The 19,384-nt window shown below is 53.2% G+C and overlaps 2 protein-coding genes across 3 annotated transcripts; both read left to right on the forward strand.

Annotated features, from left to right (window-relative positions):
• HOXC6 (homeobox C6) lies at positions 1-13,938 on the forward strand. Of its 2 annotated transcripts, XM_023210916.2 has the most exons (3): positions 1-524; positions 11,684-12,029; positions 12,769-13,938. In XM_023210916.2, the coding sequence occupies exons 2-3, from the start codon at positions 11,876-11,878 to the stop codon at positions 13,074-13,076; spliced, it is 462 nt and encodes a 153-aa protein (XP_023066684.1). In that variant the 5' UTR covers positions 1-524; positions 11,684-11,875; the 3' UTR covers positions 13,077-13,938. The 2 variants fall into 2 exon arrangements, with proteins under 2 accessions (XP_023066684.1, XP_023066682.1); XM_023210914.1 differs by lacking the exon at positions 1-524 and having other exon boundaries at positions 11,518-12,029.
• Positions 13,939-16,150: 2,212 nt separating this feature from the next.
• HOXC5 (homeobox C5) lies at positions 16,151-18,479 on the forward strand. The gene is made up of 2 exons (XM_023210917.1): positions 16,151-16,672; positions 17,388-18,479. Exons 1-2 carry the CDS (start codon positions 16,219-16,221, stop codon positions 17,600-17,602), a joined length of 669 nt encoding a protein of 222 aa, XP_023066685.1. The 5' UTR covers positions 16,151-16,218; the 3' UTR covers positions 17,603-18,479.
• Positions 18,480-19,384: the final 905 nt, after the last annotated feature.

Genomic DNA, 19,384 nt, shown 5'->3' on the forward strand with positions numbered 1-19,384 from the left:
GCAGAACAGTCCTCTCTCTAAGAGCCTAACCATTGCCAGGGAAACCTGCGCTGGGCGCTCCCTTCATTAGCAGTTTTTTTAAATTAATCTGATTAATAATTATTTTCCCCCCATTTAATTTTTTTTCTTCCCAGGTGGAGTTGCCGAAGCTGGGGGCAGCTGCAGAGGGTGGGGATGGGAGGGGAGAGACAGAAGTTGAGGGCATCTCTCTCTCCCTTCCCGACCCTCTGGCCCCCAAGGGGCAGGAGGAATGCAGGAGCAGGAGTTGAGCTAGGGAGCTGCAGATGCCTCCGCCCCTCCCCTCTCCCAGGCTGGGTCTCCTGCCCCCTTCTTGCAACTCTCCTTAATTTTGTTTGGCTTTTGGATGATTTTAATTATTTTTATTTTTGAATTTATATAAAGCATATGTGTGTGTGTGGAGCTGAGACAGGCTCGGCAGCCGCACAGAATGAGGGAAGACGAGAAAGAGTGGGAGAGAGAGAGGCAGAGAGAGAGGGAGAGAGGGAGAGTGACAGCAGCGCTCGGTAAGTGTTTCCTTATTGGTTCAAATATGTAACTAATGGTCCGTAGCTGGGTGGCGGTGTCAAGACAAGAACAGCAGCGGCTTGTCTTCGTTAGGGAGTAGAGGAGGATGGCGAGAGGGTGGGCGCATAGGTAGTAATGGGGAGGAAAAGTGGGGGGTGGGAGAGAAATGGGGTTAAACTGGAATACTGGTAACTGGTAGTGGGGCGATTGTGTTGTCCTGGTGTCACTGTGTGCCAAGTTGGGGGTGGAGGGGCAAGGGAACAGCACCTGTGGGGCTCAAGCTGGCGGTCTAGGGCGCCAGCTTTTACTGCCCACTGTGTCAGTACCTGCTTATTATAGATCTTCGGGCTCTCGGCTAATGGAACTGGGTCGGAGGAGAACTGGAAGCTCAAGCTCCAGGCGGGAGAGAGAACCTAGAGGCTGCACCCCTTGCCCCCTAAGCAAAGTCAGCCCCCCAACCCCCAAACAAACTTTCCAGCGTCCCCTCCCTGTCTGGCAGCCTCCTCCCTCCCAGAGAGCGCGACTCCTAGAGCTCACACATGCGCAGTGTGGGCCCAGGGCCGGGCCGCCGAGCAGGAAGCGGGCGCATCTAGGCTGCCGGCGGGGCCTGTTAATTGGCAATTAGGGGGGAGGCTGGTGGCTGGTGCGCGTCAGCCGAGAGGAGAGCGTCTGCCCACCCCCTGCTCCCGCCCCCACTCGGGAGGATGGAAGGGTGGGAGGTGCCCTGCGTTGGGTGGAGGGTGGAGGGTGGAGGGTGGAGGGTGGGGGTGGGGGATGCAGTACTCAAAAGCCATCTTGTGCTTGGAGAAAGAGGCCTACCGGCTTTCCCTTCCCGGGCCCTGCGCCCCTCACCCCCAACCGCGGCCATCCCAGCCGGGATGCCCACTCGACCGGGATGCCCGCTGGCCACGCATGGCTGCTAGGACCTGCCTCGCCTAGGGCAGAGGTGGGAATGGGGAAGGCCCTAGGCTGGGCGGGGACAGGCCCAGTCCTCCTGGCAGGGTCTCCTAGGTGCTGTGTGGAGGCAGTGAGGATTCAGGGGGCTGCTGGCTTATGGGGTAGGGGCGTCAGCCTGGGGCGGCGGGAGAGTCCTGGGCACTCGGGATCTCTCTAATAATTGGTGCTAATGGCCTGTTGTATAGTCTTAACCCGACGCATATGGTTTCATAACACAGTGGCTTAATTTCTTCCAAATGTACGTGGCCCTGAATGTGTTGCAGTTTGATATATGACCCCGGCCCGGGTCCGAGGCTCCAAGGCGGCCCCTATAAGTGTGAATTTCTGTCTATAAAGGGCGACGCACACGCAAACGCCTACACACCCAGGCAGACACACCCGGAGGCGTGGGGGAGCATATTCCACACGAGGTCCGAGAGAGCCTGGGGGCCAGACTCACCTTCAATCTAAGCCAAGACACCCCCCCACCCCCACCCTCTCCCACAGGCGCGACTGGGATTCTGCGCCAAGTCCCAGTGGGGGAGGGGATCGCTCCACGATTTCCTGTTTAAACCCTGACCCGTCGCCTGTGGGGGGCCGGGGGAGGGGGAAGAAACCTGTTTTTATCACATTCTTAAAAATACAGTTTGCATTCAGATCAGACCGCTTGGGCCCGAGCTGACGGTGAATTTTATCTCCCCTCCCCCCACAACCGCCTTCCCTTCCTTTTCTGCCCCCCCAAAATTCCCCTTTCGCAGCCAACATAAAGGCCTCTGAGGTATTCTCCCGGGGGAAGAAATGGCATTTTCTCTCCCCCTCCCCCCCTCAGTAGGACTTGTGTGTCGGCAGAGGCGTCTGACGAGGGGCTAATTTCGCGTTCCTTGTTTACGATCGAGAAAAACGCTTGGCTCTCCCCAAATGGGCCCAGCCCGCCGCCTGCTCCGGCTGCCGCGCGCTCTCCCGCCGCTCAGGCACGGCCCAGGGGCTGACGCCCCGGAGATCCAGCCTGCGGCAGGCGGGAACCCGGAGTCTGTGGGACCTGAAAAGGGCAAAGGGAGTGCGGTGGGACACTGGAGGGGCCCGAGAGGCCCGAAAAAGGGAGCTTTTCTCCTGGCGTAATGTGGGAATCGCCTACCGGTGAGGCCTCTATTTCTCTCTTTCGCCTGTATTTTGTCTGCCCCCGCCCCTGTGGATGGCCGCTGATGGGGGGGTGGGAACACAAGTGTCCTTTGTCCTCCCCCAAAGAAAACCTTTTCCAGAGAAGGCCATTCAGGCCAGTGGAGATTCACCTGGAATATTAGAAGGGCCCCCTCCCACCCAAGGGGCGGGCCTGGGTGAGGGCTGGGGTATTTATCTCAATCCTGGAACGACCCGAGTGTGTCCACAGTGAGATTTGGGGGTGCTAGAGTTCGAGGCTGGCCGCTTAACAGCACCATCCTGAGGTGTCTTTATATAATATTTTAATTGATTTTCTGTTCCTTCCTGGCTAGAGCCCTGCAGCTCCTCCACCCCCATCCTATGCCCCTCACCCCTAGACCCATCCTCACAAGACAGAGGCAAGGAGAGAAGGCAGAGCAGCAGCGACGGGTGCTCTGTTTTCATTTTCCACCCTGGCCAGGGGATAAACTGGACCCCAGTGGACTCCAACACCAACTCTCTGCTTCCCAGTTACTTTCGATTTTCGTTCCCTTCTCCTTCTTTCTCTCCTTGTCTGGCATTCAAACAGAAGCACAAGAGGATCCACCAGTGGCAACTCTCAGCCTCCTTGCAGGCCACATTCCCTGCTGACGTGGTCCTTACTGCAGGAGAGCCCTTCCGTGATTATCTAATAATAGCCAGGGTGGCTGAGAATAGAATCTGGCTCAAGGACTCTGCACACCCCAGGCAGAGACACGGAATCTGTGGGTCAGGGCCTGGCAACATTCCTTGGAGCCTCCCGCTCTGAGCCCACTCTTTGGGCACCCTTAGGCCTGCCTGCTCTCCTTACAAGGGGCTTGGTCAGCCCTGCCATCCGCTGTATTTCACGTGCCGGTTCCTAGCTAAGGAGAAATGGGCAGAGCAAACCCTTTCTCTCCCTGGTCTGACAGTTGTGATCCCGACAGAATGCAACCTTGTTTAGAGAAGGCGACCTTGTTGGGTTGGCTGTTGTGTTCTGAAACCAGGCTTGGGAGTGTTATGTATTTATTATATACAGGCTCAAATGTACAGACTCAGGCTTATGCATGAATATATACATACTCATATTTCCTTGGTGGTTAATTGTATATTACCATGCCTATATTCGCTCAAACACCATTTTATGTGCATGCAAAATTTTCTTAACCCTCACTAGATGAGAATGGGCTCATGGAGGCACCGGGTGCACTGAGCAGGCCCTCTGTGCATGCTCTGCTGGAAATATGTGTGCACTGGAATTGGAGTATGCAGGTTCCAGTAACCAATGGACGCCATAAAGGCTTTCTCAGACTTTATTGCTTTTGTTGCCTGAGCAGCTGGACTGGGGAAATACTAAATCCCTTCTGCTTTCTCTCCACACCTTCTAGCAAACTCTGCCAACTTACAAAGTATTTTACAAGGGAGACCAGTTGTCTTGAAATTGAGTTCTGTGGGACTCTTTTCACAGGCGTGGTGGGTCTGCAAGCAGTTCTGAGTAGACAGGGACCTGGCACTGGAAGCCTCCCTGGGGCGATGAAGGGATAAGAGTGGTTAATAAGGTGGCCTCTAGACAGTGGTCTGGGGCGGCTGCTGGCCAGGGTGCTTGGAGAAGCTGGTGGAAAAGGCAAACCAGAAGGGGTAGGGATGCAGTGAATATGTTTCTCCCCCTGCTTACCCCAGCCAGCCACTTACCCCGCCCCAGCCCGATTTGCCTGCATCCCTGGTGGCGAATTGGGAGTTCTCTAAGGTCCCCCAAATACCCAGATCCGGTTACTGGATGAACTACGTTTTAATCCTCATCAATATCTGAGCCAGGGCGAGACCTGGTCAGGGAGAAGGCTGGTCCAAGCAGCACGGGAGAGGATGCTGGGCCCACCGCCTGTGGCCTAGAGCACTGAGTATGGGCTACCGAGGCTGAGAATTAATGGGCCTTCTTTCCCAGCCTTTTTCCCTTCCAGAGACACAAAAAGACAGAGCAGAGGGGAAATATCAATGTCAGTGGAAAACCCCAAAAAAGAAAGCAGGGACTAGAGCAGGGCTGGAGGGGTTTTCCGCCACTCTCTAGGTGATCGGGTTCCTCCCAAGACTCTTGTCCAGACAGGCTGCACCAAGACATGTGCAGCTTTCTTCCACCTTCCTTCCACCCTTCACGGAGGGCAGCCTTAGGCTTTCTGGGCCTTGGTTACCCTGGGCACTGGGGTGACATTACCTCAGGATTGTGCCCCTTGCCCAGCCCATGGCCTCTGCCATGGTGCCGCTGCCGCTCCTGTTTATTGTGTCTGTGAGTTGTTTACTTGTTTTGTCTGCTGCCACCCTGCGTCAGAAACCCGCCAAACCAGCGAACTCACCCAGGAGAACAAAGTGCAGTGCTATCCCCGAACTCCCTCCCCTTTCCAGCAACCCCCTCCTGCCGTCACAAGCTCCTGCATTCTCCCTTTTGGAGGGGAAGAAGCAGAAATAGTCTTAAAACAGGGCAGCTGTTTATAGGGTCAGGGGAATTATGGGGACACCATAAACCTCCGGGTGTCCCTGTGGTGGAGAGACTTCTGAGCAACCCTTCCCTTGCCTAGGCATTTCTTCCTTTCCCTGGTAACCACTTGGTAAGGGGGCCACACTCACTGAGAAAGTTGAGCCCACCCCCGTCAACCCAGTCCCCCACTACCCCACTTCTTTCTGCAGGAGTTTCCCTGAGACCGGGTTGTTGGGTTTTAAATTAGAGTAATGCTAGTGGATTCATAAAGCTAGATATAGCATGTCATTCTCCTCCCACACTTCCTTCTCCTCAGCCCCCGAAAATTGCAGTGAATTTAAGCAAATCCTACAAAATTAAATTGCCCCTTTGCTAAAGATCCTATATGTTTCCAATCCCGCCAGGTGTAGAGTCAGATAGTTGGCTTTTGGCCTTTAATTTTGCTCCTGGCTATTAAATTTAAAACAGTATCATTCAAGTAAGTAATATTCTCATTTTTGAAATTAATTTTCCCCTCCCAGTCTCTCTCTCTCTCTCTCTTTTTGCCAGCACAGATTAAATGGTTCTTTCAGATCTGCAAACAATAAAGGATAAAATTATTTATAGGGAAATGAGGATGCTGTTTTATTGTTGGCTTATTGTTCCAGAACATAACAACATTTTATTTTCAAGCAGGAGAAGCTAGACCAGGGGGAGAAAGAGGGGGAAAGGAAAAAAACATGAAGGGAGGGCGGGAACCCACACACAAAACTCCTGCCATGTATAACTGGTAGGACACTTACAATTTCTATATGACAACTCACTGTGACGTCATAAATACCGAGTTCTTGAATTTTATAATTCTCATGAACCTCTCAAATAGGGCCAAGCAATGCTTCATGTGGAGGGGTATAGAAGAAGCCAGGAGGCTGGGGATCCCTTGACCCAGCGCAGAGCAGCACACCCCCTATTGTGGCTTCTTCTTCATGGGACATCCTCTTGAGGCCCTATTCTGGGGGCTGAAAATATTCTGGATATTCTGGATTTTAATTTTTCTCCTGGGCCAAGCAGGGCCACTTGCTTTGTCCCCCTCAAGTGTCCCTAGGCGTCTAAGCTTTCTCCCCATTCCCAGCTCAGAGAGCTATATCCCCAGGCTCTCCCCAATCCCCCTCCTGAGCTGATATTCAGCTGCTTGGAATCGAGGTGGGAGGCTTGGGCGCCAGCCCCCAAAAAGCCAGAAATGATTTTTTCCAGATGGAGCTGGAAGGGGGCTTAGGGTTGAGCGTGATGGGGTAGAGATGTTTGGGACCTATTTTATGTTAACCTTAAGTCAGAGAAGGGAATTGAGAAGCCAAACAAATGCCGATGTGAGAGTTTGTGTCTGCTGATGGTAGCAGCAGTAAGTGAAGTGCTGGTTAGGAAAGGTCAGGCAGAAATCTGGAAAGAAAGAGGGAGAGGAAATGTGACATGAGTTAGCAGAGCCCCTCCATATACCTTTCTTCTCCGTTTAATTGCAATAAAGCAAAAGCAGCTCGGGTAGCCTCTCAACCTCTTAGCCCAAAAGACGAGTCACCAGCGCAGGCCTCGGAGGTGTTTGGGGGCAGTTCTCAGCAGCTTAACATGCTCAATCTGGCCTCTTCCTCCTTTCCTCCTCCCTGCTGATTCCCCAGCTCCCTTCAGCTGATCAGCCCGGGCCCTGTCCCCAAAATATTAGCACCCCAAAATGGAATTGATTTCTGTGTTAGGTGTATCAAGTTTCACTTCTCTCCATGCCTAAATTTTGAAAGGAGGAGTGTTCCTTTTTGGAATGTGGTGTGTGTAGGGGGGGCAGGTATGTGTTCAGACAGCTTCCCCCATCATATCTATGGGAAACTGAAGCCCCTTAGGTGAGCCATGCTTTAGTGTTCCCAAGCAGCATTCCCTGCATTCGGGTTCTCTGGCAGACCAGGAGGCTTTCTTTGCGATCTGATCCTTTGACTAGGAGTTCCATGGAGATCAAAGGAGCTTATTTATACACAAAACAGCAGGCATTTGGAGTAGAATTTATTTTTTATTTCTAAATTAAAAAGTCTAATAATAGACCAATCGGGCCAACTAAGCAGTCGCTCTGGAACAGCAAAGCCTTAACCAAATAGTGGTTAAGGGGTTGTGAGGGGAGCTGAGCAATTACTGAAACTCGGCTTTCTCCGTAACAGGGATTTTAACCCTCGTCCAGTGGCACAAAAGGGGCCGGCGGGGCAACCGCTCTTCTCTTGCTCAGAAAAGTGAGAATTGGGGGTGGTGGGGGCAGGGTCGGGCAGCTACGGTCGCGTCCAGGCAGCTGAGCACCCAGGCCAAGCGCTGAGACGGAGCACTGAGTCCTGCGGCTCCAGTGCTTGGGTCCCTGAGCAGCCTCCGGAGGCACCGAGCTGTAGTTGCGACGCAGCAGCCAGGAACAGAGTATGTGTATCTGTGTGCGAGGGTGGGTGAGTCACAAACATCCGCGCAGAGTTGGGGGATCTGGGGAGAGAGAGGAAATAGAACACAACTCAGGAGGACCTCTGGAAAATATTGTCCCCTAATAAAAATTCCAGATCTCATCCCGCTCACTTCAAATATCCCTCCCCAAGAAATTAATATATTTCCCAGAGCTGAATGGAACGCAAAAGTCAGCAAGGTGAGGCCTGCCCACGAACCTCTTCAGGCTGGGTCCAGTCCCACCCACCCTTTCCCCAGTTCAAAGCTCACAGACCCCCAGGCTTTCCCTGGCCTAAAGCGGAGTAAGGCTGGAGTGGTAGCTTTTAACTTGCCTAGGGAAATCCCCAAGTGCCCAGGCTGCAATGCCACCCTTATCCTTGGGGACTCCAGGCCAGTGACTGCACCCCACTCAGGTCCAAGGCGCAGGCAGTAAATTTCTCTCCTATAATTAGCGCTATCAAAAGCATGTGTTTTGCACTGGGGAGGACTGGAGAAGCAAGTGGCAACTTTTCCTCTGTATTCTTTTTGTGTGTTTTTTGATTTCTGTTTTTGAATCCACTAATTAAAGCCTCTCTGAAAGTGAAAATCTGCTCTTGACACCAAGCCCCTTCCGAATGCCTGATTCGGGAGGCCAGGGGGCCAGAGCAACAGCAAGGAGACCTGCAAGCCTGATGGGGTTGGGGCGGGGGTAGTGTTCTCTGATTTCTCTGGGCTGGTTTTATAGAAACAAAGAACAAGTTCTCTCCCCTCCTTCCCAAGACTTGTGCATATTTACAGAGCACAACTGCAGTTTTAATAAAACATCTGTTCTTGCTTCTGCTGATGAGCTTCCATAATTGTTTTCAGACAAATTTAACAGGAAAATATAAATATATTTAGAAAACTCTAAGTCCCAACTTTCCCCCTATAGACAGCCATTCTTTTGCCAAAAAATAAAATTAAATTAAATTAACATGAAATGGGAAAAGGAAAATATAATCCAATGGAGGGAAGATCGGGCTCATCTGACCTGCTCTCCCCCCTTGGAGCGAATCCTTTCAGCAAATTTCAGCTGCATAATTAAAGATCTAAGAGAAAGAAGAGGGCTTCTTTCCTCAGGAATGAAAGGTAATGAAGGGGAGTGTGTTGAAAATTAATTTTGCCAAAAGTCTTTAAGCAGTGGAGGAATTTATTTGTATTTCTGTTTCCCCTTCTCTCCCCCTTCCAGCATTTCTGCCTTTTTCACCCAGCAGCTGGTTTCTGTTCATTATAAATCGGCGAGACCTTTCAGTCTCTGCCCTCTGTTTAGGGATGTCATAAAACACTTAACTTTCCGGGGCTGAGGCTCACATTCTGCTTCTCAGGTCGCCAATCCCCCTGAGCCCACCGCCTTTAGGCCCCAATAGAGAATCTCCCCAACTTTGGGGCCCCTTTCCTCTCCAGACATGGTTGAGGAGGGGCTCAAGGAAACCTAGGCATCCTTGCTGGGGGCTGTAGTCCATGCTGCCCCAGAAGCCCCTTCTTTCTTCCAAGGTCCTTCCCTCCCCCACCCAGACATAAAAGAGATTTTTAAGTACATAGAAAATCAACACTCACTGAAAGCGAAACCTCATTAAGACATCCTATCTTCCATCATTCAATTTGTTGTACATTGCAACAATTTAATATCTTGAAGGAAATATCACTGACATGATTTATCCCTCTAGCAATCTCTCTCTCTCTGAAACTGGAGTGGGGGGGACGGAGTTACTCTCTCTTCCGGCCTCTTCTACTTGTTACACCATTACCCTCAGGGCAGAAAGGAGGCTGGGAACTCTGAGAGAGGCTACTTGTGTCCTGGGGTGCACTGACTTGTTCCCTAGCTCAGCCCCCAGAGTACTCCTGCCTTGTTGTCTCTCCCCCACCTCTTGCCCTCCAGGGGGCCTAAAACCTCAGCCAGCTGTTAGAAACCTCTGCTCAGGCATGCCATGTATTCGAGGACAGCTGGATTATAGGGCAAAAAGCAACTCACATTGGTGTCTGTTTGTGTACCTGCCAAGTCACCCCAAAACGAGATAACTCATCTAAAAATTTTTTTTCTTAATTTAAAAATCCTCTTCTACCCTTTCCCCTTCATTGCCTTGGGGAGAAGAAAGTGTGGTCTAGAAGGAGGAACCTTCATAATTATAGGAGTCTTTCCCCTTCCCTTCCAAATACCGACAAATTTCTGTCCTTTCTATGGGATTGGGGCTGTATTTTTTAAAACCAACACAAATTGTCTGACAGGAAGACTCTTCAACCCCCTAACGAGGTTCACGTATTAACTAACGTGTTATCTCCACCAGCTCCTGCACACTGTCTGCTTTTGGGTTCGAAACTTTATTTTTCCCTCCTAGCGACACTCCAGGGAAACCTTAACGTTACAGAAGATGAATAAACGAGTTTTTTCTCAGCATAGTCCCGTTTATGGCTTTATTGCTACCCATTGATTACTCCGCTTTGTTACACAGAAGGAAAAGATCATAAAATCCCGCGACATCCGGGTTCTTGTTATAACCAGTTTTCCCCCCCAACCCACCCAAAAATGGTGGGGGGGACGGAGAATATGAGCTTTCACTGCTCCCTGCACACTCCCCACCACCCCTCTTTGTCAACTCAAAGCATTTTCAGCCTATATCACGATATCAAATTAAGTTTGGACTAATCAGGAGAAAACCCCCATCTGCACACTTTCCGCTGTTTCAGTTCGCCTACTGCGGCTCTCTCAGAAGCCTCGGATTCAGCGGCCTTTTCGTAACCATCTCTTCCTTTTTTTTTTTTTTTTTTAGCCTCAAGATGGGGGGAAAAATGGGGGTTGAGGCTGCTAAGAGGCCTATCCCCACCAGGGGTGACTGGCACTTGGGTGAGAGCTCCTTAGAACCCCTTTCTGAAGTCTCCAAGCCTCATAGCTCAGGTCCAGGGGCGCCTCCACTGGCGGTGCCCTGAGTCTAGAGGGGGCAGGGGCTTCTGACCAAGGCAGGGGCTTGAGCTTGCAGGAAGCCAACTAACTGTCCATCAGAGCCCCACCAGCCTTCTCTTTCTGGCTGGATCCTATGTGAATTACCCCACCGGCCCTCACTGGCTCCAAATCATAAATTCTCACCAACATAAACAGGAGTTGATGTCTCTAGAAAGATTCTCAGAGTTTTCGTTCTTCCTTTCTCTCTCTCTTTCTCTCTGTCTCTCCCCCTCCGGTGCCACCTCCCTACATTTTACTTCTTTTTTCTCCTTTTTCTATTGCATTTTTATACATTTGCCCTTTTAGGCAGAAATGCTGGAAGAGTTTTCCCAAAAGAGGGGTCCTGAGGAGGAGGCAGAAGGGAACTAGGAGGCAAAGGAGAGCAGATGCGTGGCCCGCTTGCCCACTCTGCCACTGTACCCTGAAGTCTTGCCCCCTTAGACCTAGTTGTTCCCCACATCCCTCCCACATTCAAGACTCTCAGCCACACTCTACTTACTCAGGGGAACAGTTTTCATGAAATTTCTTTCTACTTTTGATTTTTTTTTTTTTAATTATTGGAGAAAAAAATACTAGTTTAGTGATGGGACTCACTCCATGGAGTGTCAAACCAGGATTTCCTGCAGAATTTCTGGGGACCCCCTCCTGTGCTGGGAGGGAGTTCCTTCTTCCTCCCATGGAGAAATCAGGGTGTAATTTTACAAGGGGGCAGATATAAAAGATGAAACCAAATTGAAAATACAGGGATTTATCTAGCCCTGCTCTGGCCACAGCACAGCAAAGTTAGCTGGGGCTAAGAGATTTCCTGGGAGTACAGCTCTCCTTACCTAAGTCCCAAGGCTCTGCTCAGGGACGTGCACCCCTCTTTCGCCACCAAACCAGTTCCCCTACATATATATTTTTAAAAGAAATCCAAGTCTTACTTTCAAAGCACACACTTAGTCTCAACTAGGGAATCAACAGAAGCAGAAGCGATTTTTTTCCCCCTTCTTGACATCTGGCTTGCGATTGGCTGGGAGGGGGTCAGCTGACTTTGTCATTTTGTCTGTCCTGGATTGGAGCCGTCCCTATAACCATCTAGTTCCGAGTACAAACTGGAGACAGAAATAAATATTAAAGAAATCATAGCCCGACCAGGTAAAGGCAAAGGGATGAATTCCTACTTCACTAACCCTTCCTTATCCTGCCACCTCGCCGGGGGCCAGGACGTCCTCCCCAACGTCGCCCTCAATTCCACCGCCTATGATCCAGTGAGGCATTTCTCGACCTATGGAGCGGCCGTTGCCCAGAACCGGATCTACTCGACTCCCTTTTATTCGCCACAGGAGAATGTCGTGTTCAGTTCCAGCCGGGGGCCGTATGACTATGGATCTAATTCCTTTTACCAGGAGAAAGACATGCTCTCAAACTGCAGACAAAACACCTTAGGACATAACACACAGACCTCAATCGCTCAGGATTTTAGTTCTGAGCAGGGCAGGACTGCGCCCCAGGACCAGAAAGCCAGTATCCAGATTTACCCCTGGATGCAGCGAATGAATTCGCACAGTGGTGAGTTTTACAGCTCCGAGATATAAATTAAATAAACTGAACTGGCTTTATGACCGGCTTCCCTAGAAGAACGGGCGGAGAGAGTTTTTTATGGCCCCATAAAAACAATCACGCTCGTCTCCTTGCCGAGACAGGCCCCCTCTTCTGCCCCCTCAGCTCGCCTCCCGCTCGCTTGCAGGGGCCTGGCCCCCTTGGCCCCTGACGGATTGGAGGTCTCCAAGACGAGCTGAGGGGGCAGGAACAGGGCAGGGGATGATGAGGGGAGGGAGCAGAAGATGGGGGAGCCCCCCAAAGTGGAGTCAGTCTGAGGAGAAGGGAGGGGAAGAGGAGAGGCAGAGAAGTGGGGAGAAGTTTCCAAGAAACTAGGATACTTGGGGAGATGGGGGAGCCCAGTCCTTGAGAAAGGGGGCCCTCATCCCCATTATCTGGAATTTTTCAAAAATCAGCTTTTAGACTTGCAGCTTTCCGTTTGCCTTTTGCCCCCCCCCCCCCCCCCCCACCCACCCCACACACCTTTCTTTGGGACACACACGTCCCACCTATGGGAGGTCTGAATGAAGTTGGGGTCCTGGCTGTACCCCCAGTGGGGGTGGGGCAGGGCAAACGGGAAAAGGCTAGAGCCCTAATGGGGCTGCGAGCTGCTGGCCAGGTTGGGAGGGTCAGGACTTTGCTAGGCGAAATAGTCTGCAGAGAACGCCTTGCTGATTGCTTTTAGTGTGTTTTGTGCCCGGATCTTTAGGGGTCGGCTACGGAGCGGACCGGAGGCGCGGCCGCCAGATCTACTCGCGGTACCAGACCCTGGAACTGGAGAAGGAATTTCACTTCAATCGCTACCTAACGCGGCGCCGGCGCATCGAGATCGCCAACGCGCTTTGCCTGACCGAGCGACAGATCAAAATCTGGTTCCAGAACCGCCGGATGAAGTGGAAAAAAGAATCCAATCTTACGTCCACTCTCTCGGGGGGCGGCGGAGGGGCGACCGCCGACAGCCTGGGCGGAAAAGAGGAAAAGCGAGAAGAAACAGAAGAGGAGAAGCAGAAAGAGTGACCAGGACTGTCCCTGCCACCCCTCTCTCCCTTTCTCCCTCGCTCCCCCCCAACTCTGCCCTAATCACACACTCTGTATTTATCACTGGCACAATTGATGTGTTTTGAGTCCCTAAAACAAAATTAGGGAGCCAAACGTGGACCTGAAAGTCAGCTCTGGACCCCCTCCCTCACCGCACAACTCTCTTTCACCACGCGCCTCCTCCTCCTCGCTCCCTTGCTAGCTCCTTCTCGGCTTGTCTGCAGGCCCCTTTCCCCGTCCAGGCCTTGGGGGCTCGGACCCTGAACTCAGACTCTACAGATTGCCCTCCAAGTGAGGACTTGGCTCCCCCAACTCCCTCGACGCCCCCACCCCCGCACCCCGTGCAGAGGGCCGGCACCCGGGCCTGGGGCCTCTGCTTCGGGCCTCAGGGCCCGGCTTGGCAGCCGGGGAGGGCCAAGAGGCCCAAGGAGGGCGCGCCTTGGCTCCACACCAACCCCCAGGGCCTCCCCACAGTCCCTGCCCAGCCCCTCTGCCCCAGCAAATGCCCAGCCCAGGCAAATTGTATTTAATGAATCCTGGGGGTCATTATGGCATTTTACAAACTGTGACCGTTTCTGTGTGAATATTTTTAGCTGTATTTGTGGTCTCTGTATTTATATTTATGTTTAGCACCGTCAGTGTTCCTATTCCATTTCAAAAAGGAAAAAAAAAAAAGAGGGAAAATTACAAAAAGAGAGAAAAAAAGTGAATGACGTTTGTTTAGCCAGTAGGATAAAATAAATAAATAAATAAATCCCCTCGTGTTACCCTCCTGTATAAATCCAACCTCTGGGTCCGTTCTCGAATATTTAATAAAACTGATATTATTTTTAAAAGTTTATACTGGGAATTCTGTTAATTCGCTCGCCCGCCGGCCTCGGGATGAGAGCTGGAGCAGGCTCCAAGCGCTCCCGCGCCTGCCCGCCGCCTGCAAGCCCACAGCCCTCCGCACTCGCCATCCCCGGAGCCCAGGCGCCCGGCCCCGGCCTTCTGTTGGTTCTCGCGATCGCACTGGAGGGCCTGGGAGGCCTCTCTGAGCTCCTGCGCGGAGCAACACACACACCCTGCGGCAAAAAGGCCGCGTAGGATTTTGTTCCGGGGGGAGCCCGGATCAGTCGGCTTGGGCACCAGCCCCACGCAGGCCTTTCTTCCTTTCTGTGGCGCCGGGATCCTAGGCGTCCGAACCCCGAGGCGTCCCGAAAGACCAGTAAAGAAGCACTATCCAGGCACCAGGGTCTCCTCCGCCCACTCCCGGGAGTTGGAGGTGGGGGGCGCCTTGAGAGCAAGCCCCAGGCCCGCGCCAAGCCGGCTGTTGCGAAACGTGGCGGAGGCGGAGAGCGGAGGGAAAGAGAAGACAGCGGGACTGGAGCCCTGTCGGCAGGGATTGAGCGATTCAAGGACATCTTGAGAGAGAAAGCCTGGAAACTGAGCTCTCGCCGGTTCTGGGACTCCTGACGTGGCCGGGACAAAATTCCTTCTTCATTACAGCTCCAGCCGGGCTGGTTCCTTACTCTTCTCTCCTCAAACGGGTGAAGAGGCGGGTGAGGAGCGCAGCCGGACCCTAACCGTTTATCAACCCTGGCCTTCTTTCTCCAAGCCTGACCAGAGAAACCTGAGTGGGCCTACGGGGAGAGGTGTTGAGGGGGGTCTCCGGAGGGAAAAAATCCGCCAGAGTGTTCCAGGCCCTTCAGATTCCCTCCAGTACCCCCACCCTCGCCTCCAGCGCCTCCACCAGTGAGGAGGGGGCCTTCTGGCGGGGGCGGAGATTTCCTGGGAAGAAGCAGGCGGGAAAGTATGAGATTTGGGGCTACTGGGGAAGAGGATGGGGCCGAATGGCTGCAGATACCCTGCGAAGGCTACCCAGGCGCCTGCCCTGCCCACCTCCCAGTCCGCCCCATTCCTCTTGGTAGCTCAGAAATTGCTCTCCTGTGGATCTTATGGATTCAGGTCCATGGAAAGCCTGGCCCAGAGACCTTTTCCCCAAAGGTCACAAAACGGGCCTTTTCCTCTGCCGTGTTCACGTAATATTTGTGGAGGCTTCAATCTTGCTTCTCCATGCCCTCAATTAACATCTATTTTCTGTCTAAAACCTCTGACATAGGTACCACATAAGGATCGCACACAGGGAGACAGAGCAGTCCTCTAGACCATTGTCTGCTCTGTCCGTGTCCACGCACACACTTGAAAATTGCCTTGTTGCCACTCTGGGGACCATAGCATGGTGAGGTCTAGCCAACTCCACCTGGCTCCTCACCTCCAGATCCATCCCAGACAGCCCGCAGCACCCTCAGCTTCATGACCCCCCTATCTTGTTCTGACCACTCAGGATCCCTCCACCTGGGCGTCCTGTCTATCTCTCCAGAGGCTAATTCTACTTTCTCTTGCTGATAGGCACCTCTTCTGCAGTAGTGGGGCCTTAGGGCCTGCGAGGGACTTCTACCTTTGGTTTAGGGAACCTAAGTTAAACCCCATTGGGTCTCCAGCCTGGACATGGGCCACCCTACCAAACTAAATCTCCTTTCCTCAGCCATTTTTGAAGATTGGAAGACCCTGGCGGTTGGGAGAACGGGGCTATTCATTACAAAAAGCACTCTGGGCATTATAGGTGGAGCCTCATCTTTTCCCAATTTTAAATAGAATTTAAAAGGCTAGCTCAGAGGTTGCTCCAACAACCAGCTTCTCCTTCACAGTGCAGGAAATTCAGCTACCGGAAAGCAAGCTGGTGCTCCAGGATGCAATTCCTCCATATAGGCACCAGGTGTCGCTGTGGGCTTGTTGTCCCGGCTACCCCCAATTCCAAGAACCATTTTTTTTTCCTCCCCCTTCCTTCTTTCTCACTCCCTCTCCCCCTTGGTTGGGCTTTGCCAACATATCGAGATGCGTTTCGCCGGCTTCCATCACTAACCTCCCGGAGGTCATCAAGCCAAATTTATGAGTGGCCGCTCGAGTCACGTGACTCTATTTAAGGCTCCCTTATTTGGGAAGAGCGCATAGGATAAAGAAAGAGATATCTCCACCTATAAATTGTGCACTTTGGAGAACAAAAAACCCCTCAACTTCAAAGAGTCACAAATCACCCTTAATCAAAAAGGGTGCAGAAATTTTTTGGGCCCTCCCCGCCATGAGCTCCTACGTAGCCAATTCATTCTATAAGCAGAGCCCCAATATCCCTGCCTATAACATGCAAACTTGTGGGAACTATGGATCGGCCTCAGAGGTGCAGGCATCCAGGTACTGCTACGGCGGATTGGACTTAAGCATCACTTTCCCACCGCCTGCGCCTTCCAACTCTCTCCACGGGGTAGACATGGCTGCCAACCCCCGGGCTCACCCCGACCGCCCCGCCTGCAGCGCCGCGGCCGCTCCGGGACACGCTCTGGGCAGAGACGAAGCGGCTCCTCTGAACCCCGGGATGTACAGTCAGAAGGCGGCTCGCCCGGCGCTGGAGGAGCGAGCTAAGAGCAGTGGGGAGATCAAAGAGGAGCAGGCGCAGACAGGGCAGCCCGCCGGACTGAGCCAGCCACCGGCCCCGCCACAGATTTACCCGTGGATGACCAAACTGCACATGAGCCACGGTAAACTTTAGGACTTCATTTTGCGCGCTCGGGTCCGCCTGGGTTTTATAGGCCATGCGGGGCAAATAAAGAAAAAAAACCTGCGGCCATAAATTTTACGATCCAGGCATCAATGGCTCGTAAAACTGTCCACTAAAAGGCTTAGAGGCTGTGTGCGCCCAAATTTACGACGACATAATTGGATCATAGGAACAAAACGTGTATAAAAGGCAATATTCAATTTTTGGGGGAGAGGGAGGGAGTTAAAAAAATAGAGGGATCTGTAGGGTGAGGAGCGCGGGGCTCCCGAGCGGGGATCCCCCCGCTGCTCCCTCCCTCCCTCCCCTGCGGAGCCGGCTCCGCCGGCGCTCGCGGCTCCGGAGGATTCCAGCGACTCGGGAGGGGCGGGAGGGGGGTCCCCGGTGCTCGGATCTCGAGGGTGCTTATTGTTCGGTCCGAGCCTGGGTCTCCCTCTTCCCCCCAACCCCCCGCCCTCAGCCCCTCCGGCTGCAAAGAGAAGGCTGCGGTGGAAAGTTTCCTGCCTGGGCGGAGGCGCCTCTCCCGGGGCTGGGCTGGGCCGGGCCAGGCCGGCCCGCCTGCGGCCCGCGGGGCCTGTCTTGCGGCTCTCGCCTCCTCTCCCTCCGGCCGCGGGTGGGGGTCTGGGGCTGGGGTGGGGACGGGGGAGCGCTGCACGCTATTCACCCCTTCCTGGCTTGGGGTGGGGTTTATGTTCCAGAGACGGACGGCAAGCGGTCCCGAACCAGTTACACGCGCTACCAGACTCTGGAACTCGAGAAAGAATTCCACTTTAACCGCTACCTCACTCGCCGCAGGCGCATAGAGATCGCCAACAACTTGTGTCTCAATGAGAGACAGATCAAGATCTGGTTCCAGAACCGCAGGATGAAGTGGAAGAAAGATTCCAAAATGAAAAGCAAAGAGGCTCTTTAGACGCAGCGGGGGAGGCCCGCAGAGCGCGCCCCTAGCTTGTTCCGGTCCCTGCGCCTTTCCTTTTCGCCTTTCCTCTCTCTATATTTCGGGGCGGGGGCAGGTGCTGGAGCACTGGGCTCCCGGACCTCACAGACAAAAGCGCTTTTCCTTGGCATTACGCATCCCTAATGACCCAGGGTTCCCGCAGGGCTGCCCGGGCTGCCCCATCTCCCCTCAGCTCGGCTCAACTCGGTACCCGGGGCCCAGGGCAAGCTCCGTAGGGCTTCCCCGGAGGGCTGCGGCGTACAGGCTGGCGCTGAACGAACCTTGGCCTGGGCTGTCTTCCGACTCTCAGCCTCAGCGCGGCCCTCCGGAGTTAAGGTGGGCCCGGCCTGCGCCACAGGACCCTCGCCCAACCCTCTAGCCTCGCCCTCTCCTTTGTTCCTGGCTGGACGGGTTAGACAGCCGCAGGCTGGCGAGTGCCTGGCCCTAGACTCGGGGTGCTTCCTTGTAGCGACTAAACTAGATTTTCACTTATGAATTATTTGCATATGAAAGGAGAACATCGGCCTAGGTCCCCCACTGTTGCTCTATGCTTTCCAAACCTTATCTCCACAACCTCTTTCCCCCCCAAACCCGGGAACCTCCCCAGCCTGCGCCTGCTGCATGCCCTCTCAGGCCGGCAGCCCCAGCCTGCTAGCTAGCTCAACTATTGGGGTTTCCTGACACTGGACCCCAGCAAGTGGTCCTAGAGGCCCTTTGCTGTCCCATAGTCCCTGCCACGACTTTCTGTGCCCTCCTGACCCGTTGCTGTTGTCCAACTATTTATTGACTCTGGGTCCTTCCTGAAACTATATTTTGTCATATCAAATAAAGACGAAGAGAGAACAGGACTAAAGATGCAGTGGCTCCTGTCTGTTTGGGGCATGTATTGGGTAAAATTGTCTAAATGGGCTGTGAGGTGCAGAAGGAGACCCACAAACTTTAAGCCTCCCCTTTAAAACATTTTCTAGCTTCTAGGGGCAGTGAGTAGAGGAAGGTGAAATTGAGTTCCTTTCCTGATCCTTGGCTGCAACAAGAGCCTCTGGGGGAAGAGAAGGGCACCTAGGCCTCAGGTACTGGCTTTTCCCATGCTGTGGCTGTCCAAGGCCTTCACACTTCTGCACTCCATGAGGCCTCTGGACTGGCAGCATCCCCCACTGTATGCCAAAGCTCCGGTGCAGGAACCAGTGGCTCCGCCGTGCTCAGCCTCAGGCCCTTCTGGGCTTCTGAAGATCTTTCCTGGGCCTAGGTGGTCCCTGAGAGGCCTTGCTGGACATAGAGGGAGGGCTGAGCCCTCACTCTAGGGACACATTTGCTCCTAGAAGGGCCTCTAAAGGGAAGTGGCATTGCTTGGTAAGGGGGTGTTGGGAGAGTTGGAGGAGGTGTGCCTCAGTATCTAAGATACTGGGGAAGAGGGAGCAGGGAGGGCAATCTGCAGCATGTATCAGCCTGGCAGGAAATGTTCAGACTGTTTCCACCACCTTCTAGGGCCTAGGGCTATGCAGGACAGTTAACTGGGAAAGGAGCTGCATAGAGCAATGCTGGAGTCACGTCTGTTTGCCATCATTTATCTCAGTCTCTGGGATTTTGTGTGGAGGAGAGGATGGGTTAAAGGTGGGGGTGGGAGGAGGCAGATAATTCAGGTAGTGTCTGAGGCTCAGGTCCTTCTCCAGGTTCCTGGGATGGGCTGGGGAAGGAAGCACTTTACAGTAGAAACAAATGTGGGAAGGGTCCATAAAACTTTACTGCATTTCCTCTCCC

Source organism: Piliocolobus tephrosceles, chromosome 10, assembly GCF_002776525.5.
Source record: "Piliocolobus tephrosceles isolate RC106 chromosome 10, ASM277652v3, whole genome shotgun sequence".
In the NCBI taxonomy this organism is placed as follows: domain Eukaryota; kingdom Metazoa; phylum Chordata; class Mammalia; order Primates; family Cercopithecidae; genus Piliocolobus; species Piliocolobus tephrosceles.

Excerpts from the sequence above, each read along its gene's own strand:
- HOXC5 (XM_023210917.1), top strand. The coding sequence starts at position 16,219 with ATGAGCTCCTACGTAGCCAATTCATTCTATAAGCAGAGCCCCAATATC. Across the intron at positions 16,673-17,387 it reads CAAACTGCACATGAGCCACG|AGACGGACGGCAAGCGGTCC; the intron begins GTAAACTTTAGG and ends TTTATGTTCCAG.
- HOXC6 (XM_023210914.1), top strand. The coding sequence starts at position 11,630 with ATGAATTCCTACTTCACTAACCCTTCCTTATCCTGCCACCTCGCCGGG. Across the intron at positions 12,030-12,768 it reads GCGAATGAATTCGCACAGTG|GGGTCGGCTACGGAGCGGAC; the intron begins GTGAGTTTTACA and ends CCGGATCTTTAG.